Genomic DNA, 22,467 nt, shown 5'->3' with positions numbered 1-22,467 from the left:
AGTTCAGCTTTATTATTGGGCTGTGGAGAGCAGAAAAACTTAGGTCAAATGTAAACTATGCCAGCTCATAGCTACTCAAGTTCTATAGGTGTCAGTTTCCTCATCTGCAAAATGGCGATAATAATAGCTACTTTACAGACCTACTATAAGGACAAACGTATTTAAGGTAGTGAATGTGATCTCTGGCACACCACGCAATGATATTTGAACTCTAAAACGGAGTTATAAACGGTATTCTAAGTAACGAGCTTGTCGAAATATAATTTGTAAGTGTTCAGAAACACTATGCAAACAGATGTAGAATAAACATGTGTCAAAAACTTAATTCATTCACGAAAGAATCAGAGAGATAGTAAGGATGGTGCCAAGGGCATTTAAGGAAATGGGTATTTAGAGGCCTTTTAGAAAACCTTTAAAATGAGATTGCTGTGTTAGAAATAAAACTGGCTATGTCCTCAGGGCAATAAAATCATAACCGGTGGGCAAGGGGGTCATCTCTTCTAACAGTCAAAAATCTGTAAGTTACCACACAACTTCGCAGTACCTAGGCTTGTGTCAATAGTAAATGACAAAGTTAAACAGTCATGTTCTCCTAAAGCAGGAGTCATCCACCTGTAGCCCGGGGGCCAATCTGGAAACAGAGATCATTGGAAATAGTCACATGCATTCATTTACATACTGTCTGTGGCTGCTTCCACGCCGTAGTGATAAGCGCTGCATAGTTGTGACAGAGACAGGCAAAACCAGGACGAGTTACTGGCTGGGCCGACACAGAAGACTTCTTGCCGACCCCTGTCTAAGATAATTACATAATCCCTGGCCATGTCTGTTCAACAGTTTGCCACTATGACATTGAAAGGACATGGCATCCTTTCCCCAGCCTTATTCTCAACTTTTGGAAATTTTTCTTACAGTCTTACTAGCGGCATCTTTCTTTTTAGCCTGCATAAAACCCAGAACAATTTACAACTAAAATACTCAAACTTCTTGAAGCAAGAAGACCCTAAGAATAATTGCAGCCAGGAAGGAGAAAGCAGGGTCTTATCTTTCCTGCTTTCTTTGTGCCAGACATATTGCCTGCATCGTTTCATTAAATTCTTCTAACAACCCCGTTGTGAAGGTACTACGATGGAAAGTAGACAAATTCATCACAGTTTAATTCACAAAACAATCAATTTGCAGAATAACAAACTCATCAAATGATTGAGGATGTTTTCCAAGGGTGAGTTTTCCTCTGGCTTCCCTGTAGCCACTGAGTCACACGCTGGTCCATCCTGCTGTGTTGAGCAGCACGCCGGCCGCCTGCCAGTGGTTTGTACACCACCCTGGGCCCCGCCTCTGCCCATAACCTTGCATGTGTGGCTCCTTCCAGCAGCAAAACTGTTCCTGTTGGCAGCCGTAGATCTGGTTTAAGCCATCTGTCTGACAGTTTTTACAGAGATGGCCAACTGATCTTTCCACAAAGTGATTTGTTCAAACCAACTTGTGAAGAATGGATACGAAACTTCTATCACCATCTCTGTTCTATGGCTACAGAACCTAAGGCATAAATAAAGCAATCTACCACATTATACATAGATGGGTCTGATTCTAGAAGCTAGGCTCTAACTTCCCTACGAAGCTCAAGTTTCCAATTTCAGGCTTCTATTTATTGCTGCCATTTTTAAATGCTTTTGGCCCACACATTTATAAAGAATTGGTTATCTAAGGACGATTCAAGACCATTTTGGGTTGTGATATATTTGACAAAGTAAGTATCTTCCAAAGGAATTTGATAAATCCTAAGCTAAGTTAGGAGTCAATAAACTCCCCAAGTTTCCTCTTACTCTTAATTCTGAAATGGGATTAACTGGCTGAAGGGATTAAAGGGAAAGGGGGTCAACTCCAGCCAGAGTGTAAGCAGGAGGAATTCAAGTGAAGGACATACTCATCACCCTTTACCACCATCAGTGGCCAAAAAGAGGATTCCTTTGGAAGTCCCTCGGAACATTCCAAATACTGGCTCCTACTTCTTTTAAGGATCCAGAGATGGAATCAAGGATCTTGAGCCCTGTAGTCAAACTAATTCCCTGCAGAAAAATGTCTTTCTTTTTTAAATGAGCCTTTACACCCTAATGCACAATACTTTATGCCTTCAAGGTTTCCCTGGACTGGAGCTTTATCCACAGCTGCAACAAGACCAGGATGTCTTCCAGAAGTCGCAGGAGAGGTTCAATTTGCCAGCCAACAGCCTGTGGGCAGCCTGCCTTGTCCTCAGTCAGGCTTGGGGAGGCTGAGAAAGGAAGTAACTTGATGGAGACCAAAGCTTAGGGGATCTCCTAGTGGCTGATGAGAACACCTCTAGAACCTCCACTTAACCACCGTCCTCTGGTTCCATCCCAGAAGTATCTTAGGAGACCACAAAGAAGGATGATGGGAAAGTGACACATGTTTGTTTGATGATGTTCCTTGAACAGAATCCATTAAGTAATTTCCCATGGGTTGTATATGGAGTAATGGCTGATGTGAGCTGTTACTCAATAAACAGGGGAAACAAAAGAGCCTTTCTGCACAGTTATAAATCATTTTCATTAGGCTGCTGTAACACAGTCCTGAACCACCATTAGCCTTTCTTATTATTGCTTAAAATTGACTTCTTTTCCCATCTCTCATTTAATACTTAATTTTTAAGGGAAATGGCAGACTGTTGATTACTTTGGGAAATAAACACAGTTGTGAAATCAACCCAGCCTAGTCGAAAACTCAGGCTCCTGTTTGTTTCTTTCAGGCTCTCCCTCTAATGGTCTTCAGAACTGATTTCTGCCACCTCTGCTCTCTCTAGGTATTTGTTTATACCTATCTCATAGAATGTATAACCCTCTCTATGACTGGCATGTTTATGTTCATTGGTTTCTCTCCCTGACCAGACCAGGGGTTGGTAAACTCTGGCCCATGAGCCAAACGTGCTCCCAGTGCCTGGTCTTATATGGTCCCAAAACTAAGAATAGTTTTTATATGATTAAATGGTTGAAAAAAAGAGAAGAATATTTAATGGTATTTGAAAAGTATATAGAATTTAAACTTGCATTTTTAGAAACAAATTTTTATTGGAATTCAGCCATGTTCACTTGTTTATATGTTATCTGTGGCTGCTTTTGCACTAAAACAGGAGTGTTAAGCAGTTGCAGTAGAGACGGCATGGCTCTCAAAGTCTACAATATTTACTATCTGATCCTTTACAGAAAAAGTACACCAAACCCTGGAAGAGATTATAAGCTTCTCGTGGACCTCGACTGAGCCTCAATATTCCTCTGATTTCCCACTCTCCCCAATAGCACCAAAACTTGCTAATAGAATGGACATGGTGATAACGAAACACAGAATTTGGACCCAGACCTGAATTTGACTTGAAATCTCTACTTAGTGGCTGCTTGACCGTAAGCAAGTGATTTAAACTCTCTGAGTTTCTGTTTCCTCATCTGCAAAACGGGAATCAGTATATCTACCTCAGAGGATTGTTGGCATTTTTAAATGACTTAATGTAGGTAGAATCTCATGTACAATGTCTGGCATATATTAAGCATTCAATATGCTATTCATATTACTTTTATGAAGGAAAAGGCATTTTAACCCACTTTCCTAAAAGAAAGAAAAAGTAGGGAAGAAACATATCTTGCCTCTCTCAGGAGCCCTTCCATACTCCTCCTTTGAGAAGGAGAGGCTCATCTAGGAGGAGTTTGAGAATGCAAAGTTCAGTTCAGCCACCCATTTCTCTAGTTCCCAGCTCCCTCCGAGATGTGTTTTCTACAAGACACACACTTTTTGCATCACTCCAGAAGCAACCTTCTGGGGGTGCTGGGGTGCTCGGGTCCTGGGGTGAGAATGAGGTGGCAGGTCCTAGGCCCGCCTGCCCTGCCAGTATCTGGTTGGCTAAGCTCACTTCAAGGCAGATGTGTGAAGAAGCCCATGTGCTCAGCAGACCAAGTCACACTTTCCAATTCAACTCCAGGTGCAAGAGAACTAATATGTTGACCACTGACTTTCTGATTCTGGTATCTCTCTCTTCGTTGGTTCTGACCTCCGGAGGGGACAAGAGGGGGTCTTATGCACTGCCCTCTAAAAACTCCAACGGGTATATCATAAATTCTTATATAATTGAACATACTTTCTGGACAATGATGCACTTGAAGACAAAGCTACTTAGGAGCAGTCTCCAGAACCAGGTTGCTGAGAAACTGGACAAGTTTTTTCTACCTCCTGGGGAGCTCACACGGTTACTTGAGGGAATTTATGCAAAGCTCTTAGAACATGATATGAGTCATTAACATTATCATATGTATTAAAATACTGTTTTCTGATTCTACATGTTCTATATGTTCATTGTAAAAATAATTGGAGAGTGTTGTGCTAAGCATCTTCTACATATTCCTCATTTATTCAGACTATGTTGCATAATAGCTACAGAGTGGCCTACCAGGCGGATAAGAGAATAAACAAGTAAAGAGAGTACTTAAAAGAGCATCTGGTCGATAGTCAATAAATGCTAATTATTCTATTGTTGTCATTGTTCCGGCTCTCATTCTCATTATTGGAGGCTCATAAGTGGCCCTGCCGTGAGCTGGTATTACTCTGCACACTTCACAGAGCCAGTAGAAGGCTAAGTAACCTGATCAAGGCCACCAAGAAGTGAGAGGCACAGTTGTGCCTCGAATCCAAGTCTGTCAGACTGCAAAACTACCTTGCTACAACCGGGCCCTTGAAAGTTCCAGAGACTCTGAACTTCCTGCTCTTCCCTAAACAAGGTAACCATTCCATGCCCTGTGCCTCAGCTTGTCTTGGTCCCTCTGGTGAAGAAGTCCCCACCCCCCCCATCCGACCAGCGAAGTTCAGCATTGAAAACGGCTCAGGCACCACCAGTCCCTGAAGCTTTCTTGGACATTTCTCCATTCTACGAGCCTCAGACACAAGAAGGCCAATGTCTCTTTTTTGACATGATCCTTGAGCTAAGTTTGGCTGCCTTGCCATGACTGTTACTTGCTCAGAATTATTTCTAAGGATGTCCATGTCCTCTATGAGATTGTGGACTTCCTGTGGCCTTTCTACTTCTAAATTCTCAGCGTCAAGCACAGTGCATTTAAGGTGATGACTAGATCATCCGGGTTTGGCTGGTACTTTTCTGGTTTTAGAATCTAAAGCTCTAGATGCAGGAAGCTCCTCAGTCCCCAGGCAAAGGGGACAGGTGGTCATTCTAATGTATATATTTATTCACCTACAGACACACAGACCTGAGTCCCAGCCCTGCCGGCTAGAGGGAGGGTACATATGGAAGACACTTTCCATCCACGCATCTGGGCAGTAAGCACTCAGGAATGTGCTCAGATTGGTAATAGTTACTTCCCCAGTGGACAGGCCAGCACTGACCAGAGTCTCCAGAACAGCTGGGAAAGGTCTGACAAGCATAAATCTCCCCAGAGAGAAAGGCCCAAGCCAGCCTCTGGCTGCTTTTGATGGGATCCTAATGGAATCCATGACCCAGTGAGGTGTGATGAGCAGCAGCTCGGCGGGGGGGGGGGGGGCAGCAGAGACGAGGCTCCGAGGGCCATCCTCCTAGGTGCGGTTATTTGCCAGTTTCCATTCATCACATCATTAACACCCTGAAAAGAGCCTTTCACCAGTGAAACTGTACTCACCATTCTGTTGTTTTTCTCCTGAGGACTTCTCAGCTTTGGAATTTTTCCCACGAGCGTTGTCGCTTTTGTTCGTACGCGTTCCATTGACTGGATTCTTAGCTTCCCCAGATGTCTTTTTCTCGGCTTTGCCAGCTGCGCCTTCTTCAGCCTGGCTTTTGGCTTCCATTTCCTTTTGCTTCTCCTCTGCAGCCAGGCGAGCTTTTTCCTCTGCTTCCTTCTTGGCCTTCTCCTCTGTTCCCATGGCAAGTCAGGAAAGGCACAGAAAAGATGAAAAGAAGCCATGCTATTAGGAGAACTGCCTCTTTAAACAAAAACAAATATTTGCACTGAGTGTTTGGGGTCTATTTCTGGTTAATTCAAGTGAGATTAGTGTCCATATTCAGGAAACCAATAAAATCGGTTCCTGGTGATGTCATTTCTGGAAATAGTGGGTGAGCAGAAGGGGCAGGGAGAAAGTAATAATAATAAGGATAATAATAATAAACCAATATAACAATTGGCATTTTCAATATTTATCATCAATAACTTCTCTTGAGTGTGTCCTCTTTGACAGGTATTATGCTAAGCGCTTTCTAAGGATTACTTTTTCATACTCAAAACAGACGTAGGCGGTAGCTACCATTATTAAAAACCTCTTTTAGAAATGTGAAGTCAAGGCTCAGGGACACTACAAAACCCTCCCATGGCCTCAGTAGAAATCGGGAGTTTCATGGAGATTCGCTTAGGCTCTGGAGTTTAAATACAAACAACTGATGACAAAACAGAAAGACAGGAAAAATAACCGCCACCGTTTCAGGTCACTGTTTGTGAAATTAAAAGTAGGAAGAGAATAATTAGGCCTTACAAAAAGCACAGTCTTCAAACTGTCCACAAGATTAAAGGTAGCCTTTAGTTTGGGCAGGTACCCTGGTCTGGATCTTCCCCTTTAATGAGAGGATGTCAGCCTTATTTCCAATTCTCCTTACTCTGAAAAGGTCTGACTCTCAAGGTCTGACATCAAAAACAGAGCATCATTGCATATAATCAAGTATTCATGAAAAGATTGGTTCATTCATTCAACATATTTATTGAGGAGTGACAGTATCAAGTACCATTTTAGGCACTGGGAATGTAGGAGCAAACAAGACTTATGGGAACTGAAAAGACCATAATTAAGTAAACCAGTCAGTAAGATGATTTCAGGTGGTGAAAAAGGTAAAGCAAAAAGGAAAGCAAAGTACTATGAAGGAACAGGATCAGCGTAAGGGAGGAGGTGGCATTAGATTAGGAGGTAAAGAGAGTGCTACCTGACAAATTCTTAATGATGAATTGCCAGCCATGAAATAATCAGGGAAACTAACATTCCAGGCCAAGGACATAGAAAACGTCAAGGCCATGAGGTCAGAATGAGCTTGGTATGTTCAAGGGATTCTGAGTTAGTCAGTATGGCTAACACGGATCTAGAAGCGGTTGTCGACAGATGAAGTGGTCAAACAACCAAGGACAGGCAGAGCTGAGGTATTACAGGGGGGTTGAGGCAATGAAGAGGTGCTGGGCTGTAGGAAGTGACACGCACCTAACAGAGACCAGTCCTCCCTTACGGGACAGACTCAGCCCGTTTAACATCCAACTGATTCAAAAGGCCTTCCAGATTGTGCCATCCATTCTAAAAAGCACTACTGCATTTTTTTTCTCCAGATGGGTTAAAAATATCCCACATCTCATTATCAAGGGTCCTCTTTATTTTCCTTGGTTAGTCTTGCTCCTAAAAAAACTAGCCTTCACAGACAACAAGTTTGTTTGTAATCTAATGGGCACCAGGGTGGTTATGTCTCCCCTTGTCCTAGCTGCTTAAGATCACAAAAGCCCAAATCTGATCCAGTTCATATGTTCGTGGGGCTTTATGGCATTGTATTTTATGGATGTCTTTGCTCTCCAGCTTCATTTTGCTTTTCCTCCCCCTACATCTGCCTGGCTCAAATGTCCTCCTTAATATCTTATGAAGTTTTCATTAATCTTTTCATTGATTCATCCTTCCAACCCATCCAATTCAATGCCCTGGCCTCACCCCAGACACATTAAATCATATTGTGGAGGGAGAGGGGCAAGGGTAGGATATTTTACATGCTCTCCAGATGATTCTAATATGCAATCAGTATGGACAAGCATGGATTTAAATTTTAAATGTTTGCCATTCAATATTTCCTGACATTCTGCTACCCAACAAGATGCATTTATACTTTATAATGAAAAGGTATGTAAAGATTTCTTTACAAAATTAAATAATTATGCACATATAGAGTATAATTTGTCTTCTGACTTCTACAGAAAGGTGCAACTAAAGGGTAAGAGAATGCCCTTGCAGATGCTGAGATGGTATTCTCATTGGACTACAGGGTCACAGAAGGCCCCATAGAATATTCACCCTGACTTCCTCTCATCCTCCCACAGTGCCCTGAGGACAGAGGTTAAATGTCATCTCCATCACTGAATTCCAGTGCTTGGTACAGCACCTGGCACATAGCAGATACACATGGAGTATCTGTTAACTAAATGAAACACAGGGTATGGTTCCCCCTATCTGCCAATGAACCTGACTTGTACCTATTCCATCATCTGTAATCCAGGCCTGTGTAAAATACAGAAAGTGTACAAACTCTAAAGTCCTATCCTGGGGGAGCTAGCCATTTGACAAATGTTGGTTTCCTTAACCACTAATATAGGTGAGTAAAAAGATGATGTATTCACCACACAGAGGAAAAGTGATAGGGAGGGGAATTTTCATTCAAATTCAAGTACCAGGTTAAATAACTCATAGTCCTCTCACAGAATCCCCACTGTAGCTGTGGCAAGCTTCCAACACTCAAAATATCCTCAAGTTAAAAGGAACTTGATAAAAACTGAAGTTGTTAAATTCTGGTTTGCTACAGAAGAGCATAAAATATTATCTGAGCAAAAAAAATTCATTTGACAACTGAGTCAGAACAATTTTTTATGGAAAATCCAGCAGAAAAAAACCTGGGAGAAGGTCCATTTTAGAAACAAATCTGGTTTTGCTCAACTACTGTGGACAGCAGGTGACTAATGCTTGCATTAATGATGGTAGCTCCTACGACATCATGATCAGATCCTAGGTGACCTGTTCCACTACATGACTCCTTTCCCTGTGGCAATTGTGTTCCAGCAGGTGGCTCTGCAATGTTCTTCTACTTCTCTACTTGCATCTCTCCTTGAGTCTTTGAAATATATGATATTAGGGTGACAAGCCATCAGCACCTAGTGATACTACTCTAAATAGACAAAAACAGGGGCACCTGGGTGGCTCAGTCGTTAAGCGTCTGCCTTCAGCTCAGGTCATGATCATAGGGTCCTGGGATTGAGCCCTGCATTGGGCTCCCTGCTTGGCGGGAAGCCTGCTTCTCCCTCTTCCTCTGCCCCTGCTTGTATTCCCTCTTCTGCTATGTCTCTCTCTGTCAAATAAATAAATAAAATCTTTAAAACGAACAAACAAAAACAAGCAAGCATGTAAATGAGAAAAAAAATTGACAGGAAGTATGTTTGTGCCACATATTTTCAGGGTGAAATTATTAATATACCTAAACCTTTCTTACAAAGAGAAAAAGTAGGTTAAGTGTACAATTAATTTGTATGTGCTACAAGGTTCTGAGGATAATATAGATAGAATTAAGTTTTCAGCTCTTAGTTTTAGGCATCTATCATCTTTAGGCATCTAAGTCATACTGGTAGGCTTCTAGACTAGTAGAGTTTAATTCCATTTCCTTTTGCTTCCTGTTTCAGACTATCTATGGTGATTTGTCTCACAATGAAAATGGCCCAAACAAGCAGCTAATGAGTTAAGGTAGAGCAAGGCAGAGCAGAGCCCTCATGATCCATAATTCTCATTCCTCTTGAGAGCTGGTTCTATTCCACACTGAATGCCTATACATTCTGGGAGAAGTACATTGATTTCTTTGTTCAACTTCCCTTTCTGAATAATGACTTATAGTCTCTTGGTTAAAAATGGTATTGAACTAGTTATCCCTTGATATAATTTTCTGAATTGCCTACTTAAACTACCTACAGAGAGAGAGAGAAAGAAAAGGAGAGAAACTGACTAACAGAAAAACAAACAACCAAAATACTATATGAATTTTGAATAGTTAACTCTTTGTTATATACAAAAACAACAACAAAATACTTCTATATATTTAAGGACTCAGAAGGTGTTCACACGGGGTCTTTCTAAAAATGGAAGCCAAAAAGTCCTCCAGCTGGGAGAAAAATTCAACCAGTATTAGATCCTCAAGAATGAGGAAAATACATAAATGATGTGCAATAAAACTAGTAAATCTTAGTGTTAAAAAAAATTGTTGTTAAGCTAGATATAAAACTTGAAGCAAATATTAAAAGTAATATTAAGGTTAAGTTAATTAAAAAATAACAATTTACTTATAATCACTCAGATTACAAATCTTGTGGTATCTCAACAAAAACTGATCGATTATGGAAGAAATAAATAAAAATTCAATAAATATCTCAGCATTTGCAAAGAGTGTCATTATATACGATTTCATATTTACATTGATAGACACATAAGTCAATAAAAATGTAAAGATAATCTCTGGGAAAATAAAATAGGATGTATTTAAAGATTTTGTATTTATTCATTAGAACACAAGCAGGGGGAGAGGAAGGGGGGAGGGAGAAGCAGACTCTCCACTGAGCTGGGAGCCTGATATGTGGCTTGATCCCAGGACCTAGAGATCATGATCTTGATCATGTCTTGATCATGATCAAGACAGACCTTAACCATCTAAGCCACCTAGGCACCCCCCAAATAGGATATATTTAAAAAGACCATGAACAAAGCTAGCTAATGGGTAAGGGGAAGGGCAAAATAGATAAAGGAGGTTAAAAAGGTACAAACTTCCAGTTACAAAATAAATAAATCATGGAGATAAAAACTACAGCATAGGAAATATACTCAATAATACTACAAGAATGTTGTAAGTTGACAGATGGTGACTATACTTATCAAAAAAGAACATAATTAAAAGGCATATGACAAAAAATTAAAAGGCATATGACAAACTAGATATGACAGAAACTGCCAAGATATTTTGTCAATTGAAGAATTGCCATCCTTTATATGTAAAGAGTTATTATGAATCAATAATAAAAATATACACATCCTAATGAGAAAAATGAAGGGGGAATACCTCCCACTTCTATTGGGAATAACTCCCACTTCTTTTGGAAGGCATTAGTTAAAAAAAAAAAAAAAAAAAAAAGAAGAAGAAACTTTCCAGAGAGAAATTTGATAATACATATCAAGAGCTTTATAGTTTTTCATTTACTTTGACAGAAGAATTCCACATCTAGAAATTTATCCTAGGTAAGTAATCAGAGGCAGGTTCAAAGACTTTTGAACTTGTATGTTTATAACTGTGTTATATATAATAATGAAGAATTGACAACCAAAATGTGCAGAAATAGAGGAGTGTTACATAAAATGCAGCCATTTAAATCATACTTTCTGAGAATATTCAATATCAAGATAAAATTCTTAAAATAGAAATAGTAAAACAAAATATAAAGTTTTAGTTATATAAATATATATGCATGATAAATAAAATTAAAAAGAATTATATCCGAATTTCACCAATATCTGGCTGAAGAGGTTAGGAGTGATTTTTATTTTTTTCTTTACACATATATTTGTATTTCAGCATTATAACCTAAACACATATTTTCACACCAGAAAAAAAATGTTTATAAAGTATTAAATACTGAAAAAAATTGATCAATATTGATCAGACTTACAAATTATTATGCCTACATATCTTGGGGAGTAATAATTTTCAGCCCTGAGAGCTGTTAAGAAATACTGATTTAATCATTTCTAACAACCATGGGTTGCGGTCTAGCAAGCTTTGTCTATCAGGTTGGTTAATAAAACTAAGACTTTAGATCCCATTCTAATCAATTTAATAACAAGATATGTTCAAGTGCCCCATGCAGGTCAGACTTTCTTAAAATTGCGGTTTTCTGATAGAAAAGAACGAGAGCAAAACAGCCTGGGATAATCAAGTACAAACTAACCACCAGTGGAAAGAAAGATGTAAATGGATCTCTCAGCACCAGTGAACTAGTCAACAGCATTCCTGGGAGGCTGAAAACGGTAAGATAGAGTATTAGATATAGGTTGGTATTTTTAGCACCATCTTCTTAACTCTGCATTCCAACCTCAACTTTCTTTTCCAGCTTTTTTAAAATAACCGCTATGAGTTATCAGGCACTAACCACATGCAGGCTCCATTCTCAGTGCTTTGCAAATCTATTTCTGTTCTTTGCATCAACTCTGTGATATCTATTATCACCCTCAGAAGGTAATTTTCTTAAAGAATCTACATGAATCTGCCAAAGAGCCCAGTGCAAGTAGGGATTCAATTCTCCATTTCCCCACTAACTGAAATTTGCTTTGATATTCAAACTATCTTCCCACGAAACATATATAACCCAGGCTTTGTGCCTCCATCCATCTCTTTTCTCCTTGTTTCCCATTTTAAAATCTAATACCTCCTGCAGGACTCAACCTCAGGCATCCTTGAAGTCCTGGCTACAAGATGCCTTCTCAAACACCCTAGATTTAGGGACAAGTCCCTTTATGCTTCCAAAATAGCTTAACCATATCACAATCAGCATACCTAACATTTTGTAATTATTAGCGTTTATTTACAACATTCTCAAAGGGCCAGTTTTCCCCTGGAAAAGAAGCCGGCTATGGCTCCCCTTGGTGATCAGTTTCTGAAGGTAACTTAAGTAAGCCAGAGAACTGCAAACAAATTATTTTGAAGTACCTCTTTAGACTGTGTGTTGTTGGGAATTGGATTTTCGTATGTAATGAGTGTAATTGATTATAAGAGAGCGCTTCTTTTGAGATGATGTAGTAGCCGCAATTGCTGCTTGCAAGCTCTGCCAACAGGGAGAATTTAAATGTTTCAAGCATTGGAATAGACTGGGAGAAGCTACATTTAAAATATGGAAGAGGTGTTGGCTCCGTAGCTCTGTCCTGAAATGATAAGGGCCCAATTAAGCCTTAAAAGTGCCAATAAATACAAACCCTTTGCCCCACCTGAAATGAGCAACCACTCGGGCAGGATTCTGTGGACAAGCCACAGGAGCTGGCTTTTAAACAACTGCAGCAGTGGGATGGGTCTCTTCTGTCCCACACTAGAAGCAGCCCCTGATGTATGAGGGGCCTCCAGATCCAGAACTTGTCCTGCCCGGCCTCTCCCACACTTCCTTCGACTTGCTGTGCAGGCCCTGGTTGATAAATGTGTCAGGGTTGTGTTTGAGGATAAAACTCTCCTTTCTTGTAATGAGGGCCTGGGGCCCAGGGCCAATGGGTGCTGGCGACAAGCGCAAATCCTTGACTGAACTTCCATCCTCCCCTTGGAGGAAACTCTGTGGGAATGCCCCCTGCCCTCAGGAGACGGTAAGCTCTGAGGACCAGGATGTCTGTGCTTCATCTCCATACTCTCAGCACGTAGGAGGCATTCGGTAGATGTTAACAAACACTGACTATTGTTGAAGTCTCACCTCCACAAATCCCACTGCGGTCAGTCCCCTCCCTGAGCTCCAAAAGCCATCTATGTTTGCGTCTCTCCCTAGAATCCAGTGCCATGGCATTGTACCCCTATCCCACGTACATGTTCCTCCCTAGGCTACAGGCTGAGCATGTCGTACGTATGGATCGTGTAGTATGTGTTCGAGAAACATGAGTATGTGTATGAGCAAACGGATTTCAGCTGTCAAGAAGCACAAGGATTTCAGTCTTTTTTATCTATAGTAACAAGAGTCCTGACTTTTCTCATCTGAATTTTGATGTTGGCCTCAGTGAATTTTGCCTACAAGCTACCTTCATCTCAGATCAGTCTGAGGGGAGGAGCAAGATGGCGGAAGAGTAAGAGACCTAAATTTTGTCTGGTCTCAGAAGGTCCCTGAGTCATGACTGAAGATAAGTTGAGAACATGAAAGGGGGCTAAAAATGCTCGAAAGGATATTACAGTTCCTTCTATCCCAGTGTAAAGTTAGAGGTGGCTATTGGCCAGGCTTTACTCAGATAAAGGAAGAAAGTAGGCCTCATCCTTATGTCACATGACATGAAATGAGAATGACAAGGTGGTCTCGCAGAAACCAAGAAATAACGCCCATCCATGGTAGGATCTCCACACCGACAAGAAGAATTTAGTCAGATAGCACAAAGGTCATGCTGAAGTGGGAGCTTGCCTTATTCTACTGTGCACTGAGTGCTACACACACTGGACCCTACCAGTCAAGCCATTTGAATCCAGATCCTGAGATTGTGTTTCCTTTGTAATTCCTATAAATCAGGGGTAGCAATGCCTTGTTTTCTAAGTGGGTCTGGACAGATCCCCTGGAAGATTCCCCAGTAGCATGTTACCTTTGGGCACCTTGGCCCTCCATCTCTCTCGGTTGATGTGCACCACCTCAGTCCAAGTTGTCTTAAAACTCTTATAGTCAACGGGGATGACAGAACTGTTGATGGGGGCGCTTCCTTCCGAGCCAGTGCTCTTCACACCCGACCGCTTTGCATCCGCTGAACTGATGCTGTTCAAACTGGAGGACACAAAGTCACACCAAAGGGGACGGTGAGTGTTTAAAAAAAAATGTATGCCAAGGAGTGAGCCCAAGAAGGAGTAGCTAACACTCCTCGAGTTGTGTTGCCAAATTCCTGGGTCCTGAAATTTGCGATTCCTATTTTCCATATGTGACAAATAGGAAATTCTGTATTTTCAGCAGGAAAAAAAAAAAATCAAGGTTTCAGCCTCATGAGGGTTGCTTTTCCCCATATTTCTTCTCTGCTGATTGGTATCCTCTTATTCAATATGACTAGAGTTCTCTCACATGAATTCTCTGTCTTCAGTTCTCTGAAATTAACCCGTTTGAAACGGGGTTTCTACCTGGTTCCCCACTATACCTACCTGCTTTGACACTGACCACTTTTCCAAGTTACCCAGTCACTTGTACCTCTTTTGCTCCAGCTCCAGGCCCCCACCCCATACTGGAGTGCCTCTGACCCCAGGTTCTTTTTCCTTTCTCCACTTCCTTCTTCTCCTAAACCTAGAAATTAAAGTCAGTTTCATTTCTTGTGAGAATTCTGATCAGGGGTACTTTCTTTTTGCTATATGGGGAGCAAGGACCGCCTAGGCCCAGAAGGTCAAAGTGCCGTGATGGGTGCTGCCATGAGCAAAAGCACCAAAAGAGAGAGAAGGGTAGAGGACCAGCACTGGAAACCCACCAGTCATGGTGTGAATCTTGGTCACTCCCTTCCAGGCCAGCCTGGAGAGCACAGACAGTCCAGCTTCCATTCCTCTGAGAAAAAGAAAGAGGCAGACATCCCCCTTACAAGAGAGGGAGGGCAAACATCATCATAAAATACCCCCATCTCTCCCAAAGGAACAACTCTGTCCTCACAGACAGGCTGATCTGACCCCCATCCTTCAAGTTTCTCCACTCACCTTGAACGCCTTTGTCCTGTCCCGCCAGTTTGGGAGGTTTCATCAATTAAAGGGCTCACAATCTTCTCAGTCATGTCCGTGAGCACAGTGAAGGTGGGCTCCACAATGAAATCAATAAAACCTGAAGAGAGACAGCAACACCTCAGAGAAACTACATGTTAATTGGGCCTTTCCATATTTTCCTATGGAAACTGATGAATCTTAACTTTCTTTTAAAATTTATCCACAGAGGAACTCCAGATCAGATTAGGAGAGAGGAAGTTGGTCTTTATTCATTTAACATGTGCCTTGAGTTGAATATCGTGAGTCAGTTCCATTTCTCTTACATAACTTTTCTATGACTTTCTAATAGCTAGCTCAATCGAGTGATTAAGAAACACATATTCAACCCGCCCCCTCCATCCAACAAATGCTGTAGTCGGTGCTGCCTGTGAGACAAAGATGTAGATCACAACCTGCCTACCCTTAAGGCGTTATAAGAGAGATTAACTAAGCACAAAAATGACCCCTAGAGTACATGGAAAAGGACAAAGAGAAGCCCAAAGATGGCCCCTGGGAAGGTAAGGGAGGGAGAATATTTTCCTTCCCACTGAGAGGCCTATGAACAGCTTTATGGAGGTTGTGATGTTTGAGCTGAGCCCTAAGTCTCTTCACTTGAGGTGGAAGAGGTAGGATAAGCCAAGTGATGAGGATGGCGAAAATGTAGGATGTGTCTCAGGAATGACTGGGGCTTAAGGATATTTTTGGAGTTGGAGAGGGGAAAGTTTGGGAAGGCAGGTAGTCACCAGCTCAGGGAGGGAGGTTCCTAAGGATCTGCCTAAGGAGTTGGGTGTGACCTAGAATGTGTACTAGAAGCCCCTTGAGATGTTTAGAGAGAATCACAGTTAGATTTTTTTCATTATTCTTTGGGAAAGTTAATCAGGCAAGATGGACATGAGGGAAGAGAGCAGAAGAGGCTGAAGCTGGGAAAATCATTTTAGAAGCTGTTGCAACAGCTTGAAGGAAAGGTAAGGAAGGCGGGATTTAGTGCTAGTGAAAGACGGGGGTGTCACGGAGGCACAGGTGCAAGCACAGTGGGGGGGGTGCTGCTTCTAAGTGGGAATTGTCAGAGACCTCCCACAGCAAAGCAGAGAACAGAGGGATGATGGGGAAACTGTGGCCAGGGTAAAGGACGATGGACTCAGTCTTAGATCTGCTGAATGATGTGCCAGGGACATATCCAGATGAGAGAGGGCAAGCAGAACCAGAAGAATGAGGGTTGGAAACTGGGAGAGGGGTCAGATCTGGATCTGGAACTGGAACTTGGAGATATTGCCATGTTGGGGAGAGAATTGATGTTAGGTTAGAGACACTGTCTCAATGACCCAAAAATGCCTGGGTATTCTGTGACATAGTAGTAGAAAATATATGATCTGAAACTACTGGTGGTGGTTCATTACACAGCCACATGGAAGTTGGAAGGAAATGAAATACCAATCAAAGGAAATATGGTGTTTTGTACAAATGCTATTTGGTTTTCATGACTGAGGAGGGGGTGATCCTGGCACTTAATGCCCAGCAATGAAGGATGCTAAAAACCTTACAATGTAATTGGCAAAACAAGCATTGTCCCAAATACCCATAGTATCCTGATAAGGAAACACTGATGGCCAACTTTGTATGACAGTTAATTGCAGTCTAATTTTATAAATTTGGCTTAAGCTGAAACTGAAGTGTTTCATGACACTGTTTTCACCTTTTTGTTTTCATTCAAGTTAAAGTCAACAGGTCCAAACCAAAACTAAATTACTAGCTTCCCCTCCATCCCTTATAATGGGACCATGGTCCAACCACTTAGTCTGGATTGCTGCCTTCACCTTAGTTTTGCATCCAGCTGAATCCTTAATATATTACATGCTACCCCTCTCCTGGAAAATCTCTGTCCTCCCTCCATCCTATCACCCATCATTGTTTCCTTATAATCCTGCAGAAGGCACCAGGCTGATTTCCTTGCCTCTAGTCTAACTCAGAACCCTCCCAGCTACTGATAGAAAATTTTTCTAAGACTGCGGTTAACAAACTTTCTGCAAAGGACCAGGCAGTGAATATTTTAGGTTCTGTGGGCCAAATCTATGACAACTCCTTAACTCTCTCACTGTAGTGTAAAAGTAGCCGCAGACAATTTGCAAATGAATGAGCTTAGCTGTGTTATAATAAAACCATTTATAGGATCAAGTGGTAGGCCAGATTTAGTCCCCAGGCTACAGTTTGCAGACTCTTATTCTAAAGCATCGATTTATATATTTTTAAATCTTGTTTAAAATTCTTTAGATATGCCCTGATTTTCTCTCCAGACATGTCGCTCTCTTCATCCTATACTTTGCCCACTACTCCAGCCGTATGGAGCTGTTTGTAATGCCCTGACCATACAAGACTATTTTAAATTTCCCTGCTCAGTATATGCTAATCCCTTACCTGGAATGCCCTTCCACTCACCCTTTACACACCTCTAACCAACAACACCATCTAACTAGATAACTACCTACTTATTTCTTAAGCCCCAACTCAAATATTACCCTTCAACAAGTCTTTCTGCCTCTAACGGTCCACACACTCTGTTGCGTACCCAAGTGTGCCATGTACAAAACTCTACCTTAGTACTGTAACACTCACACAGCTTCTGTTTTCCTAACGTCCTACCTACGGCCCAACACTGGTTCAATGTCTTTGGGAGCAGACACCATACATAATTTGTATTTGTTTTTTTATAACATCTGTTTTATTGCCCATTAGCACCTGGCACCTCACAGAAACTCAATATATTATTATGAAAAAAAGGAATGAGTACTCAAAATATAAGCAGGAAAAAAAGCAGTAAATCTTTGAATTTCTTTTTTAAGTGATTTCAGACTCTTCCAAGTGAAGAGCACTGCTGATAGCTAATTTATGTGTGATACTGGTACCCTCTCTCATATGTGAGAATTTTTGTAATGCACACATATTATGGTTATCAGCACTATAAAATTATCTTCACCAAAAAAAGGTGCTAAAACATTTCTAAAAAGAAGGAAACATTTAAAATGAACCCTTCCTAGAAGTAGGGTCATCCAGGAAATGGGACTGTCCTGGAAATAAGGAGAGGAAGCATCATTGAGGAGCAATGCCAGGGAGACTTCCGGTATTGCATGCAGAATGGAGAGGCTGAAATAGAATGGGCTTCTTGCCACTGATTCTTGTCATTGCACTAGAAAGTTGAGGCCCCTTTTGCTCTTAGTGGGGAATAACAGAGATAGCAGAGCATCACTGTCTAATCTTCCCACAAACCAGCCACATTCCAGGGAGTAGGATGGGGGGAGCAGCTCCATCAACCCAACCAGCCAGAGCCATGAGCACAATACAGCAGAATGGAGCCAGGTTCCCAGCCAAAGAACCACTGGGAGCATCTGAGCTTACTTCTAGGCACCCCACTGTTTTTTCTTTCCATCCAAAGGGCTGTCAACACATACCCACTTGCGACTGAGCAACCATCGTTGACTTTCGATCACACAGAGGAGAAAAGGGCAGCCCCAGCTCTGCTTCTCTGTCACCCTAGAAAAACAGGAGGTCATAGTAAATTCAGATCAGTAGGTGAAGCTGCCCAGATTTTATTTAGCAACTTCAACTGCCACAAAGGCCACTGGTCTTTATTATAATTATTACAATTACATTATGTAAGAAATCCTTTTGGGGCCTACTCCTTTGTATAAAAGACACCAAGAAGCTGAAGCCCTCTGGGGTCCAATCATTCCATCCAACTGCATAGGCACATGGTGTTGTATAGGAAGCCTCATCAGGCAGCAAAAGGTCCCCCGAGGAAAATAAGAAAAGCCATTGCGTCCTGTGGCCCAGAGCCAACACGGCAGTCAGAATTCCTATGTGTTCTTGAGTTGTTGTGTCAGTCTGCAGCCTTTCTTGAGCCAGTGAAGCTCCCCCACTTGTGGGCAGTGGCCAAGACACAAATTCAAACTGGACTCATTTGGACTTATACCCCCAGTGCTGCTACCTAATGCTACACACAACTAGGGTAAGTGCTTCCAGGGTCTTGAGCACAGGGCTTGGTCCATATGGAATGTGGACCAAAAAAGAGACAGAGTAAATGACTGCTTCTGTTTCTCAAGCTGGACAATAATAATTCTCTAGTCAATATATTCTCAAGCTCACCGAGAAACACCACTATAACAAGTAAGTATTATGAAAGTCTAAATAATGAGGGAGATGGTTTTTGAAAACCTGGACGAAAAGCTCCATGCTTTAGTCACACAGCTAGAGGAAAGGGAGAATATGGCACCCTTCTCGCAGTAGTGAAGTTGTGCTGATTCATTTTACTAAGATAGAATCTGCTCAGGTTAATGGCTACTGCCCTCAGCTTGAATCTGGCCTTTCTCCCTCTACCTGTGTGATAACAGCAAGTTTATTTTCCCTCTCTACATTTCAGTTTTATGTTCTATAAAGTATGGATAATAACCCCTATCACATCAGGTTATGATGAGGATTAGGTGAGAAATACATATAAATAAATAAAAGAACTATTATTGTTTCTCTAATATTAGGTATCTTAGGTATCTCTAATATTGATGTCAAGAGTTGAGAAACATTTAGCCAATTTGTTATACCAAATACACTCTGATTATAATACATATTACCAATAAATCAATAGTACATAAAAAGTAATAACAACAAAAACTAGACCAGGTTCAAAAACTAAATACTTTTTCTTTCTAAGGCATGCTATCAAAGAGAAAAGACACGGGTGCACACACACACACACACACACACACACACACACACAGAGAGAACATCTACTGAAAGGAAGGAAAAGGAATGGGCGTCTGAGGAAGCTGAGTGATGTGGTCACAATAGGTGGTGGGGACATCCAAGGGCCTCAGGAACAGTCCTGAAGTGGCTCAGTTCCTTCTGCACACTTTCCTGTTCCCATGGGACACAATGGCTCCTCCATTTCTGAGTACACCCTGCTGAAGACTGTTTTATCTCTCAAGTGGCAGGATAAAAATAATTTACTCCTGAGCTATTTCTACTTGGGCAGGATGAAGAGAAGGAAGAGTATTTGTAACATAAACTGTTGTTGAAATGGCTATCAGACACATGAAAAAATGTTCATCATCACTAGCCATCAGGGAGATTCAAATTAAAACCACATTGAGATACCACCTTACACCAGTTAGAATGGCCAAAATTAGCAAGACAGGAAACAACATGTGTTGGAGGGGATGTGGAGAAAGGGGAACCCTCTTACACTGTTGGTGGGAATGCAAGTTGGTGCAGCCACTTTGGAGAACAGTGTGGAGATTCCTCAAGAAATTAAAAATAGAGCTTCCCTATGACCCTGCAATTGCACTACTGGGTATTTACCCCAAAGATACAGATGTGGTGAAAATAAGGGCCATCTGTACCCCAATGTTCATAGCAGCAATGGCCACAGTCGCCAAACTGTGGAAAGAACCAAGATGCCCTTCAACGGACGAATGGATAAGGAAGATGTGGTCCATATACACTATGGAGTATTATGCCTCCATCAGAAAGGATGAATACCCAACTTTTGTAGCAACATGGACGGGACTGGAAGAGATTATGCTGAGTGAAATAAGTCAAGCAGAGAGAGTCAATTATCATATGGTTTCACTTATTTGTGGAGCATAACAAATAACATGGAGGACATGTGGAGATGGAGAGGAGAAGGAAGTTGAGGGAAACTGTAAGGGGAGGTGAACCATGAGAGACTGAAAAACAACCCTGAAAAACAACCTGAGGGTCTTGAAGGGGCGGGGGGTGGGAGGTTGGGGGAACAAGGTGATGGGTATTAGGGAGGGCACGTATTGTATGGAGCACTGGGTGTGGTGCAAAAACAATGAATACTGTTACGCTGAAAAGAAATTAAAAAAAAATAAAAATTAAAAACAAAATAAACTGTTGTTGATGGTTTAGCAGGACAGCTCAGCTAAAGCAAATAAAACCCACTCTTATTCCCTATGAAGCAGGGATACAAGTTGGTTTTTGGGTACATTTTTACAGGGGTGATCAAGAAGAAGAGGTGGTGAACACTAACCACTTGGCTATTAAAGTATATGCATTAATTTGGCTTGTATTAGTGAAAAAGTACAAGCTATTAAATAACTTCTTATCCCATGGACTTGTCCTTACCACATCTCCACATCACTTACATCTTTTGGGTTTAATTGAGCTATTAAATGCCTATTTTAAAATAGTAGTCATTGAATTTCCTTTGGAGAATGGATACATTTTTGAATTGGAAAAATGTGCAGAAAGTAATATGGAAGGATGTACTTCTACAGGTGAATTCAACTTGACTGAAACAATATTTTATGACTCTATAACTACTGGCCTGTGTGGAATTATTCATACCCTTTCCTTTTACTGAAGATGTCAATATTTTTTAAAAGGGCAAAAGTCTCAGCACAACGGATTTTTTTTTTTTTACTAACTTATATTTTTCTTCAAGGACAATACAGAAAAATAAGTAACTATTATTCCTACCATAGGAGTTAAGACTAATAAAGTCACATAGTCAATCTGTAAAAGGAGCACAATGCATTTTGTTGAATGAAAGAGATGAATTTGATTAGAAACACTCAAGTTCTTCGGCTACATAGACATTTATGACAGGCAAGCTGGGGCAACAGTCAGGCAGTTGGCCATTCATAAGGCCTCCCTCCTTTTCCTTCTTTATTTCCTGTCCACACAGCTATACTATATTTCCCAGGATCTCTGCCAGTTAGTGCTATATAATAAAATGAGAGGAGATGGGGGTCATACTTCCACCAAACTTCTGGCATATAAAATCTCCTCTGCCTACTTCTCCACGTTCTTCCCTTTTCTGCTGGCTTGACGTAGACAAGCAACATGGAAGCCATGTAGAGTCTGGGTCTAAAATCACTGCTGATTGTAAACTATCTGCCAGTCAAGAAACACTTGTCCTGTGCTTTACATGAATGGGTAATAAACTTCCATTTGATGTGTGTCATTATTCACTTTGGGGTTTCTTACAGAAGCTGTATGTAAGAAACAAGCCAATCAAGAAAAACAAAGATTATTTCCATATTGTAAGTTCACAGGGGAGGTGACATTTCAAGTGAGTCTTCTCAGGTAGTGTGAAGAAAAAGTATCTCTTTGGAGAGGGTAACAAAAGCATCACAGAAAAAAAAAAAAATCACAGCAATGTATACTCTTCCTTCCCAGGGGAAGAAATTACAAGTAGGAGGTATAAGAAAAATTGTTGT

At 41.2% G+C, this 22,467-nt stretch overlaps 1 protein-coding gene across 5 annotated transcripts in view; it reads right to left on the bottom strand.

Annotated features, from left to right (window-relative positions):
* Window positions 1–22,467, bottom strand: part of PDE1C (phosphodiesterase 1C) — a 495,776-nt gene that overhangs the window by 55,357 nt on the left and 417,952 nt on the right. For all 5 annotated transcript variants that reach the window (XM_032872082.1, XM_032872093.1, XM_032872111.1 and 2 more), the window contains exons 13-16: window positions 18,679–18,760; window positions 15,194–15,314; window positions 14,116–14,291; window positions 5,670–5,900 (exon numbers count right to left, since the gene is read on the bottom strand). In XM_032872082.1, coding sequence (XP_032727973.1) covers window positions 5,670–5,900; window positions 14,116–14,291; window positions 15,194–15,314; window positions 18,679–18,760 — 610 coding nt within the window. The remainder of the gene's footprint in view (window positions 1–5,669; window positions 5,901–14,115; window positions 14,292–15,193; window positions 15,315–18,678; window positions 18,761–22,467) is intronic.

Source organism: Lontra canadensis, unplaced genomic scaffold (assembly GCF_010015895.1).
Source record: "Lontra canadensis isolate GAN:19392208 unplaced genomic scaffold, GSC_riverotter_1.0 scaffold2, whole genome shotgun sequence".
Classification (NCBI taxonomy): Eukaryota; Metazoa; Chordata; class Mammalia; order Carnivora; family Mustelidae; genus Lontra; species Lontra canadensis.
This window is presented reverse-complemented; position numbering and strand designations above follow the sequence as displayed.